The sequence below is a fragment of the Notolabrus celidotus genome, chromosome 6, assembly GCF_009762535.1.
Source record: "Notolabrus celidotus isolate fNotCel1 chromosome 6, fNotCel1.pri, whole genome shotgun sequence".
Taxonomy (NCBI): Eukaryota; Metazoa; Chordata; class Actinopteri; order Labriformes; family Labridae; genus Notolabrus; species Notolabrus celidotus.
This window is the reverse complement of record NC_048277.1, coordinates 36,072,048-36,082,730: the sequence shown is the minus strand read 5'-3', so window position 1 is coordinate 36,082,730 and position 10,683 is coordinate 36,072,048. Positions and strand designations below refer to the sequence as shown.

The following is a 10,683-nucleotide window of genomic DNA, read 5'->3' as shown; positions in this document are numbered from 1 at the left end:
GAACAAAGGGAACACACTATCATGCTGTATACCAGAGCTTTTATTAACAAACCGTATAAAACAAAAGTTGCCAGCAGTATAAACGTAAACAGCACATTTTACATGAAGAAAATCCGATTTCTAAGCATATTAAAAGACTCTTTACAGAAGATAATGATTCACAAGGCATCTTAGTTTAGGCACAGGTCAGACCAAGTCATATGGAGTTTTCAAGCTGTGCACCAACTGTGTAATGAGGACAAAGTTCTGTACTTTAGAGCAGATGTTTGTTAGTTTACAAAGTGACAAAATCTACAAGAAAACGTTGAACCACAGCATATAATTTAAACTCTTCTTCACCCCAGAGAAATCCTCTGAGAAGACACCTGGGGAACTTAACATGCAGAGGTTCAGAAGTCCATTTTATATTAAAAAGGCAGAAAATGGAGCAGCTGTGTAGAGTGACATAGCACCAGCTGAATTACATCCTCAGTACGTTTTCAACCAGCAATACCCGCTCATTGAATCTGACCACACCCGGCATTTATGTCAGTAGAAAGGCACTTAAGTGGAGAATAAATGAAGGTCTTTGGCTTAGAATAAGTTATACGTTGGTGCAACAACAACCCACCACAGAGTATCATCTTAAATATAATGCAAACACACAATGTTATAGAAAAAAGGTAGAAAGAGCCAATAGCTGATGAGAGCAGATCAGATATAGTATTGAACTGAGATGACAGGAATAGGAATCACCATCTTTGAATGGCTTATTGATTTGTAAACAGGTTGAACCTATTCTAAAGGTCTGTCTTTGGCTCATATGTTCTAAAATAAATAATACATACATATAAAAAAGATACCCTTCACCATGTTCCACTGCTTACAACAGCAGGGTTAACAAATCACTTATTTTATGGCTTTATTGTTTCCACCAACAGTGTCAGTGACAAAAAAATATTATGTCCTTTGCTAAGAGCAGCATTTTATTATCATTTCAGCTCCTGCCTTCTTTGGCAATCTGTCCAGACAAATCACATCAGGGCAGAAGATGAACTTCTAAACACAAGGTCGTGCACAAACATCGGTGTGCACATTTACCAAAGGCAAAAAGGTGAAATCTCACGCAAACCCTGGAGGATCAATCGCACAGATACAAACACACACACGCACTCTCTCTTTGTATGTCACGAAGGCAGCAGGTGAGAGCAGAGCCGCTGCCTGCAGGTTCATCAGCCGTCTTCTTAATCACTTTTCAAACTGGTGCCGTTCCTCTGCTCGCGCAGCTTCCTCCGCTGCAGGTACCCGGTGCGCTGCAGGCGGTTCATTCTGGCTCCGAAGAAGATGACGAGGTTGTCTGGCACGAGTTTGGTGGTCAACCAACCCTGCAAGGAAGAAGCAAAGAAAGAGGTGCTTAAAGTTTATTTAAATTAGAGGCTTCAGGCTTTAATCTTTAAAAAATCCTTAAGTCTTTTTTTAAAATCCCTTTTTAAGAATTTATATTTTTTTACATTTTATCCAAAGTGTTGAACATTTTGTTTCAAGTAAGTCATTGTTTACATTGTTCCTCTTATTCTTTCCACACTGACTGAGCAGTAGTTGGTTTTTAGAGGTGCAATAAAAACAAAAGGATAAAAAAGGAAGATTAAAGTGTTTTATTGAATAGGTTAGCCATCATTTTGCAACACCTAAAGGACAGTCAAATACGTGCATTGCTTTAAATTTCATGACTCCAAAGCAGTTCAAACTGTTTGAAAGAAAAGGCAAAATAAAGACTTCAATCCTGGATAAACAGCCTCTTTTCAAAAACTAAAGGCCTAAAATCAACCACAGATTGTGATAGTTTTGTCTTCATCGCTACGCTCTCCTTTAAAAAAAGAGCAACATCAACGTTTACTCTATGCATTCAGTAGTTTGAGGTTCCTTCTTCTTACCATGACAGCGTGGGGGAAGTAGCCGTTGGTCTGAGTCTGCAGACCCACAGTGCTGAGCTCAGCTGCAACGTAGCGCTCTGGGGTGGGTTTGTCCAGGGTGGGCTTCCTGATGCGGGTCATCTTAGTGGCCACGAAGAAGGGCAGCACGCTCTGCAGGGAGACACGAGGAGAACAAATTCAATCATTACATCTTTATTTATAAAAGCACCAATTCACAACTAATGTTATAATAATAATTTTATTTGTAGAGCACTTTTCAAAAACAAAGTAACAAGCAGCATAAAAATCAGGCAGTTCATAAAATCACACAAGTCAGGATAAAGAAATAAAACATATTTTAAAAGACAGAAAATTCCCCTAAAAGAACTCTAAAAGGAATACAATCCTTTTAAAATATATTTCTTAAGACAGTTAAAATTAAATTAAATTCAGATAAAATCAGGAAAGGCTCTGTGATAAAAGTATGTCTTAAGAAGGGATTTAAAAGAGCTCACTGACTCAGCAGACCTGATCTCCTCAGGCAGATTGTTGTACCCCTCACTGCCAACACCTTGTCCCCTTTAGTTTTGAGTTTTGTATTTGGAAAGCACAATAAACCTCTGCCCGAGGATCTCAATGCACGCGTCGGCTCGTAAGGAACTAAAAGGTCTGCTATATAGCTCGGAGTAAGTCCATGAAGAGCTTTAAAGCTGCAGTTTGTAGGACTGGGGTAAAAAAAAACTGAACTTATTTTGTGCTGTGTTTGGCAAAAAAGTCATAACACTCATCAACAGCCATCAATGAATGAGGTATTTTGAGATTATGGTGAGATCTCTGTGTTTTCCTCTACCTCTGTATCCTGCAATCTACAAATTCCAGTTGCTCCCGTCAGCTCGGACCAATCAGAGCTTCTACATCGTCCTGATTGAGCGTGCACTATGATCTGTTTGTGGGCGGGGCTTACAGGAGCAGAGAGTAGGGAGAGGGGTGTAGTGAGAGGGAAATCTGGTGTGGAGGGGTAGTGTTGACATTCGAAAACCCTCCCTGAACTTATGTTTATTCCAGGACTACCAACGGCAGCTTTTAAAGTAATCAGTAAAATCTTAAAATCCATTCTAAAACATACAGGGAGCCGGTGTAAGGAAGCTAAAACCAGAGAGATAGGGTCATGTTTTCTGGTTCTGGTTAAAACCCTGGCATCTGAGTTCTGCACAGTTTGGAGACGATCGAGGGATTTGTTGTGCAGGCTGCTAAAAAGACCGTTACAGTAGTCCAGCATGCAAAATTGTCTCTGTGTCTTTAAAAGTTAAAATGGACCGAATTTAAAAAATATTTCTGAGGTTGTAAAAACACGACTGTATGAGTTATCTCAAGATGCTTTACAAAAAGAGCAGGAAAAGACCGTACTCTCTCTTTAGATTATTTAAGACCCAACATGGTGAGAATATTAGTTTCAATCCCCTCTTATTGTAACATTATCATCCCATCTTGAGCTGAGCGTTGGATGAGCATAAAAAAAATCTGAACGGATCTCATGACTCCTGATTTCAGGTGAAAATCACACTCCAGGTTTGCTGAGGTGAACCTGCTGTTCTCACTGCAACCACAAGGTGGCGCATGAGTGACTTTTACATGGATGCTAAAAACAGAACAAGTGAGCTTTGTTTGGAGCAACAGTTTAAATTACCTCTGCTGCAAAAACAAAGAAAAAAAGATGTTTACATTAAAAGAGGCGAAAGGAAGGATTTACTTTAGAACCAAGCTGGATCCAAGAACTGATTCTGAGTCAAATCCAGATTTAAGAGTCTAAAGCAAAGGTTGCAATAACAACAATTAAGCTCATCATTCCCTCCCATTAAAGCCACAGTCTCAGATCAGTTATTCTGTGGATCATTCAGCTTTAACAGACTCTAAATGATGCGTCGTATATTAGTCATTTGAGTCGGGATAACCTGACAGAGTTATAATAAGATCAACGGCACCAAATCCAAGAGGAGGGGGTAACACTGATTCAGATTTTGAGCCTCTCTCTTAAAACGCTGGTGTTGCACAGTTCCTTCATTCTGTCTGCATCAAAACCTGAAGCATCCTCACAGCCAGCAACTCAGACCCCAAACTCACCTGAACAATGATGCCCTGACGCCTGTACTCCTCCTGAAGGCCACGAGAGAAGAAATCCACAAAGGCCTGCACACACACAAAGACAGAGGAAGAGGAAAGAGGGTCAGTTTGAACTCAGGAGAAGTGAGGTCGGTTTAGCTTCATGAAACAGGGACACACACACACATGTGATGCACATACCTTTGTGGAGGAGTAGACTGTAAGCAGAGGGACGGGGTACATGCCGCTGGCAGAGGAGATGTTGAGGACGATTCCTTTAGACCTGAGAGACACACAAAGAGGATTTAAAACGAGAGCACACAGGGTCTTTAAGGACACCTTCATTTCAGCAGCCACATTCAGACAATTGCAAAGTCAGCCTACTATCACCTTAAGAATATATCAAGGGTTAAAGGACTTATGTCTCAGCAGGATGCAGAAAAACTCCTCCATGCATTTATCTTTAGCAGACTAGACTACTGTAACGGGGTCTTTACAGGACTCCCTAAAAAAGTCCATCAGATGACTGCAGCTCATACAGAATGCTGCTGCTCGAGTCCTAACAAGGACCAAGAAAGTAGACCAGTTCTTAGGTCTCTACACTGGCTTCCTGTCTGTCAGAGAATAGACTTTATAATCCTGCTGATGGTTTATAAAGCACAGATCTGCTGCTACTGTATGAACCATCTGGACCTCTGAGGTCATCAGGTACTGGTCTGCTTTCAGTCCCTAGAGTCAGAATGAAACATGGTGAAGCAGTGTTTAGTCATTATGAACCACATATCTGGAACACACTCCCTGAAAGCTGCAGGTCTGCTCCAACTCTCACCTCTTTTAAATCAAAGATTGAGACTTTTTTATTTGACACTGCCTTCCTATTTATTTAATTTTATTTATATTTGGGTTTTTTTGCCTTTATTAGATGGGACAGCTGAAGAGAGACAGGAAATGTGGGGAGTAGAGAGCGGGGGAAGACATGCAGTGAATGGTGGACAGGCCGGGAGTCGAACCGGTGACCTCTGCTACGAGGACTATAGCCTCTGTATGTGGGGTGCTTAGACCGCTAGGCCACCAGCTCCCCAATTTCATTTTTTAAAATGTATTCATAATTTCCTTTTCTTTACTATGTTGTATAATATTTGTCATTTTGGGCTTTTTTGCCTTTATGAGATGGGACAGCTGAAGAGAGAAAGGAAATGTGGGGAGTAGACAGCGGGGGAAGACATGCAGGAAATGGTGAACCGGCCGGGAGTCGAACCGGTGACCTCTGCTACGAGGACTAAAGCCTCTGTATGTGGGTTGCTTGGACCGCTAGGCCACCAGCTCCCCACGTTTAATGTTCTAATGTAAAGCATGGGGAGTTGCCCTCATGTGTGAAACCTGCTATACAAATAAAGCCGTCTCTTGTCTTTATGAAACATCAGAATCTAAATCCTGTTCTGTTGATTTGGCGACATTACAGCTTGCCACACATTGCTCATTTGGCGTTTCTGAGACCCTGCAGACATCCTCAGATTTAATGCTGCTGCTGTAAAACTTCTTACGTCGCAGGGCTTTCCTCCAGACTGTGATCCACTCACAGAGCAACAAATGCTTCTAACAGGTATTTTCTCACTGCAAATCCTCAAACTTTCAATGATTTTCCAGACCAGTGGGAACCCTGTGTCTATACACAGTCAGCACACAGGCAAATACACACACACACACAATCACACACACACACACACACTAAAACAGTGTGGTAGTGGCCGTGTGTGTTGCCATGGCAGCCTGTTGCTGCAGTGATGTAGTGGAGCGACGCTCCAGCCTCACACGGCATCAAATGTGCCTGCGCTGCTATTGGCCGTCTGGAATCACATGGGAACAGAGCAGCCAATGAGGTGGGAAGAGCACTTTGTGTGAATTGAAAGCTTGTCAGCATTGCGAACAAAGGAGGAGAGGAAAAGAGATGCAGTGATGGAGAGGGTGCTCGGAGAGGATTTCTTCTTGTCCCCCTTTATGAAGTGAATTCTCCCAAACGCTGCACTGAAACTACGAGGCTTTGGTTTTCTTTCAGGGGTCTCCAGATCAGTGCCACCGTCCCTCATTCATAACAACACTGCAGTCATGTCGCAAAACATGGAAGCCAATCATTCAACTCACCTCTCAGCCATCCTGGGGAGAACCAGACGGGTCATCTAAAGAGAGCAACACACACTCCGTTATCATCAATATGATAAAAACAACAACAAGAACTCATCAGGGGGACGCATACTGACGGGGAAGAGTTTAAGAAATAAGTCTAAAAGTAAAGAGAGAGAGAGACATGCAGGAAGCGACAGAGAGAGAGAGAGAGAGTTGCGTGGGTGGCGAGTACAGACAGCGTTGGTGTAGTCCACCGTTGCTTTGGGAACAACTGAGACACTGCAGGTACCGTGGTAGAAACAGCAGAAAGAGAAAGAAGAAGAGGAGGAGGAGGACGAGGAGGACAAAAGAGGGGGAAAGTGAGGAGGAAAGTGAAACCCAAGGATGAAGATAAAGTAAAAGTTTCAGGGTTGCATGAATGAAGGTTGTTGAAGATGATGAAGACTGGGAGACAAACTCACCTGGCACACGGAGGTGATGTTCACGTTGACCATGTTTGTGATGAACTGAAAACACAGGAGATCACAAGTTAGAGAGCAAAGGAAGCAAATGTAGAAACTGTGGAGCATCATGTAGAGAAAAGAAGTCTGCAGGAGCATCAGAGGAAAGTCAAGATAAAACACTCACGTTGTCCAGGTCGGGGATGTTAAGGAAGTACTCGGGGTAAGAGTAGGAGACGCCCACGTTGTTGACTGTTGGAGACAAAAAGAGAAAAAACAATCACTTCACTGTTTTAATAGAAAACCCCTGATCCTGGAGGGATCAACACCAGCTCCAGTTTCTAACCACAAGGCGGCAGCAAAAGCAAACAAGTAAAACAGGCCTTCACTCCACAGTCGACTCAGCCACACCTTACAACCAGAGTACAATTGGTATCATAAAAAAAAGGACACAGAGTTCCTAAAATGTTCGGCTAAAAAGTACAACGTGAACTCTTGAGTGGAAGCGCCCAATAACGGAAACTTCAGAGCAGCTTTAGACACGAAGCACGAGTCATGACGTCTTCACGGAGAGAAGAAGAGTGTCGGACTTTTAAAACAAATGCGTGAAACCAAAAAGTGGAAGATAAAACAAATGTGTCTTTGCCGCACAAAAGCAACGAAGCCAGCTTTTCCTGTTGGTGACGTTACGAACATGATACAAGTTTCTACAAAGCATGACGACACTTTGACTGTGCATGGCTCTCTACACACATCCAACTTCTGCTAAACTACTATGAGCTTTAATGACTCAGTACATAAGCAGCTCACCTCCTGCAAACAAGACACATGACACATGATTGTTACCTCGTGCTTTGTTTTAGTGCCCACCCTTTTCAGATCTAATCTCAGCAGAACAATGAGAGGCGGAAGAACCCAGCACAAAGATTGCATAGTTTCCACTTATAACTCTTCATTGTTGCACAAATGTCTGCACTTTCCAGCCCATGTGTGTGTGGTGCATGTGCAATAACAGATAATTTAGGACATGCAGAGTGAGAGGGCTGCACACAGCTGTTAGAGGTCAGGTGTCTTGCTGAAGCAGGAAGTAAACTGGCTCTTCTTCAGCTACCACCCTAATTCCAACACTTTGCTCCATACCAGGACTTGAGCCTGTGACCCGCAAGTCTTTGAGTCTGGACTGGATTCAATGCATTTGAGGGGAACAGTTGATCATTTTTATTCAGCATTAATGCATGAAGCCTCCTGAACCTCCAGACAGATTCAAGCCTAATAGATGGCACAATAACACATGCAAAATAGGATGTCTCTGCACATCCCTCTGTGCACTTAAGATGCAACATGAGGGAGACTCAAACTTAGAGAAGAGATGTTAAGGATCAGGTTATTAATCGATATTTGCAGATACTTTGATTTAGACTAAGTTTAGTAGTGTCCTAAATATGACAGACTCTTCTTCTTGCTGCTTCTGTGCAAAGCTAACTGAACCTCCTGAGGTCTACTTTCTATTTTGGAGCGCACTTTGTCACTTTCACTTAATTACAAGGAGAAATCTCCACTTCTACTTTGTCAGAGCCTTTAAATACGAGTAGTATTTCCTCCTAACGTGTGTCGTTTAGCCGCCTCAACAAGTTCTTACAACAGGACGGCTGCAGAGCTCTTACCGAGAACACCGACCTCCAGACCAGTGAGGCCCGCCTCGATCTTAGGGTAGATGTCTGCGCTGCCAAAGTCGACTGCGATGGTTTTGGTCTCCACGCCGTACTCCTTCGCTGTGAGTAAAGACACAAACATCATCTGGTTAGAGAAAAGGTTGCACAAAGAAGGTTCGACATGGAGACTTTAATGTGGTGATAAGATGGAAGATGAGAAGGACGCATGGATAGATCATGCATCCTTGATAAAACAGTCTCAGGGTGCAGAAAAGTAAGTATAAGACTGAGAGAGAAGTCAAATCAACAACAGTGCACAGTTGGGAAAATATTCAGGTGACAGACTCAGAGATGAAATCCGAGTTGAGGAGCCAGAAGTCGTAAAACTGAAAACATGTGGACCGAAACTCTCTCTGTGTTTCATGTCAGGGGACTGTTAGTGCATGCATGTGCTGCACATAAACTCTGCTCACATGTTAGAGAGTAAAGTCAAAGATTATCTTTAATGTGTTGATGAGCTTATAGGACATCATTTAGAAAAACATGCATAGTTTGAAGAACAACTTCCAAACAGGGGAAACCCGAGTATCCCAGGGGACATGAATGCAGCATTAGGATGATTTCAAGAGTCAGAAGTCAGTCAGCATCCAGACCCCAAACAGCAGAGAGATCCCCGGTTTGAAAGGCCTGACTCCACTCAAATGAACAGAGCATGAAAACAGTCAGTGTCAGACTTGAACTGAGGAGGGCACTGCGTACCAACAAACCAGACAAACCACCTCCTCCCCCCTCCTCCCTCCCTCCCTCCTTCTTCCTCTCTCCTCCCTGCTCCTTCTGCCCTCCCTCCACTCCCTCGTCATGTTTGACGCGCCTGCTGCAATTAGAATTTATTGTCCAAAGACTCGTCTAGCTGTTAGGTGGTGGAGGGAGTAAGAAGAGGAAAATTCCTGGGATGTGCCTCAATGAAGGCCAGTGTGTCGGCGAATATTAGAGTTGAGACAAGATCCAAAAAGAAAAAAAGGGAAAGAGGGGAGGAATGGGAGGAGTGGGCCTGAAAACTACAACCATCAGGTTATTTTTAGCCACCAGCACCTCTGAGTGAAATTGAATGATAAAAGCAGGAGAGGAGGGCGGTTAAGAGGTTGCTGAAGTTGCCTGATTGTGGGATTCATTTCGGGGGTTGCCAGGTTGGTGCCATTAAAGGTCAAATGAGAGAAAATGGAAACATGTTAGATAACCGAATCATGGGTGGGACAGGGTGGGTCGCCCTGCTTCACTCCGAGGAGGGCGGCTTCGGTTAAACTAATCGTGAGGGAGGAGTGCCAGAGTTTGGCACGCCGCACCCCGCTCGTGACTACCCATCAGCCCCCTCTGTGCGGACTCAAATCACGACAGGGGAAATTGCGCTGTGGGAGACGTCAGAGACAGACGGAAAGAGAGCGAGTCAGGAAGAGGGCACTATCTGAACGAGGGGGGGAGCAAACGCCATTCAGTTTCTGTTGAATCTGGAGACAGGCCAAGTCTTCCCTTTGATATGGATGCTTGTTTTCCGTCTGTGCGAATGAAGGAAGTGTGATCTGTTTGGGCCAAGAGTTTCTTTAAATTAAAGCAGATATTTAATCCGTCTTCTCTCATGCTGATGTTGAGGACACTCTGCTTTGTTGTTCCAAGACACCAAAACAAGGGAAGCAGGACTTCATCAGCTTCCAAAGACACCAAACAAAATATGATTTTAAAGGTTAAATAAGGCCATGAACTATTTATTTCTCCTCGTCTGCTCCTTTAAGTAAATCCTGAATCCTAACGTCCAGGACACTCCCTGCTGCTAGGCCCGGGAAACCCTGTAGCTGACCAGGTGGGAGGTTGCACGTCAGCGCCTGCCCATACACACATCCTCATCAGCCCACTCGCTGTGCTCTCAACCCAGAACAGGTTTCCATGATGTGGTACACACACACACACTCTTCTTTTAAAACACACTTACCAAGCGACCTGGCCACGTCATCCAGCTTGTCCTGAGAGCGACTGATCAGCATCATGGCGAAGCCTCGACGAGCCAGCTGGAGAGGAAATGACGGTTAGTAATGGATGCCAAAAATGTACCATCATGCTGAAACATCACAAAGTGTCTGCAGGTACACATGGAGGGGGGGGGGGAAGGAAATGATGGAGAAAAACAAACATAATGTACTGTTTTTTACACAAAACTGGAGGTGAAGTGGGAGTTTGTTTAACTTTGGAGAAGTTTACCTCAACTTTGAACACATGACGTGAAGAGGAGGGATTAGAAAATGTAACTAAAAGCATCAGTTGTCGTGATTGTCGTCTTCGCTTCGTTAGAAGTATGCAGACAGACTTCCAGGGGGGGATTTGTTTTTCTTAAAGGGGTTGCTCTGTTCCTTTTTAAGTGGGGTCTGTTTGAGGTGCTCGTTAAGTTTATCACCGGTCAGCTCGGCCCCTTTACTGAGAAACCGG

The 10,683-nt window shown here is 43.7% G+C and overlaps 1 protein-coding gene across 1 annotated transcript in view; it reads right to left on the bottom strand.

The window, feature by feature from the left end:
• Nucleotides 1-24: 24 nt before the first annotated feature.
• hsd17b12a (hydroxysteroid (17-beta) dehydrogenase 12a) overlaps nt 25-10,683 on the bottom strand; it is a 28,639-nt gene continuing 17,980 nt past the window's right edge. Inside the window, exons 3-11 of the mRNA XM_034685683.1 lie at nt 10,193-10,268; nt 8,221-8,328; nt 6,744-6,808; nt 6,578-6,622; nt 6,135-6,169; nt 4,194-4,275; nt 4,014-4,079; nt 1,914-2,063; nt 25-1,364 (exon numbers count right to left, since the gene is read on the bottom strand). Of these exons, the coding sequence (XP_034541574.1) occupies nt 1,224-1,364; nt 1,914-2,063; nt 4,014-4,079; nt 4,194-4,275; nt 6,135-6,169; nt 6,578-6,622; nt 6,744-6,808; nt 8,221-8,328; nt 10,193-10,268 (768 nt within the window). The 3' untranslated portion in view covers nt 25-1,223. The remainder of the gene's footprint in view (nt 1,365-1,913; nt 2,064-4,013; nt 4,080-4,193; nt 4,276-6,134; nt 6,170-6,577; nt 6,623-6,743; nt 6,809-8,220; nt 8,329-10,192; nt 10,269-10,683) is intronic.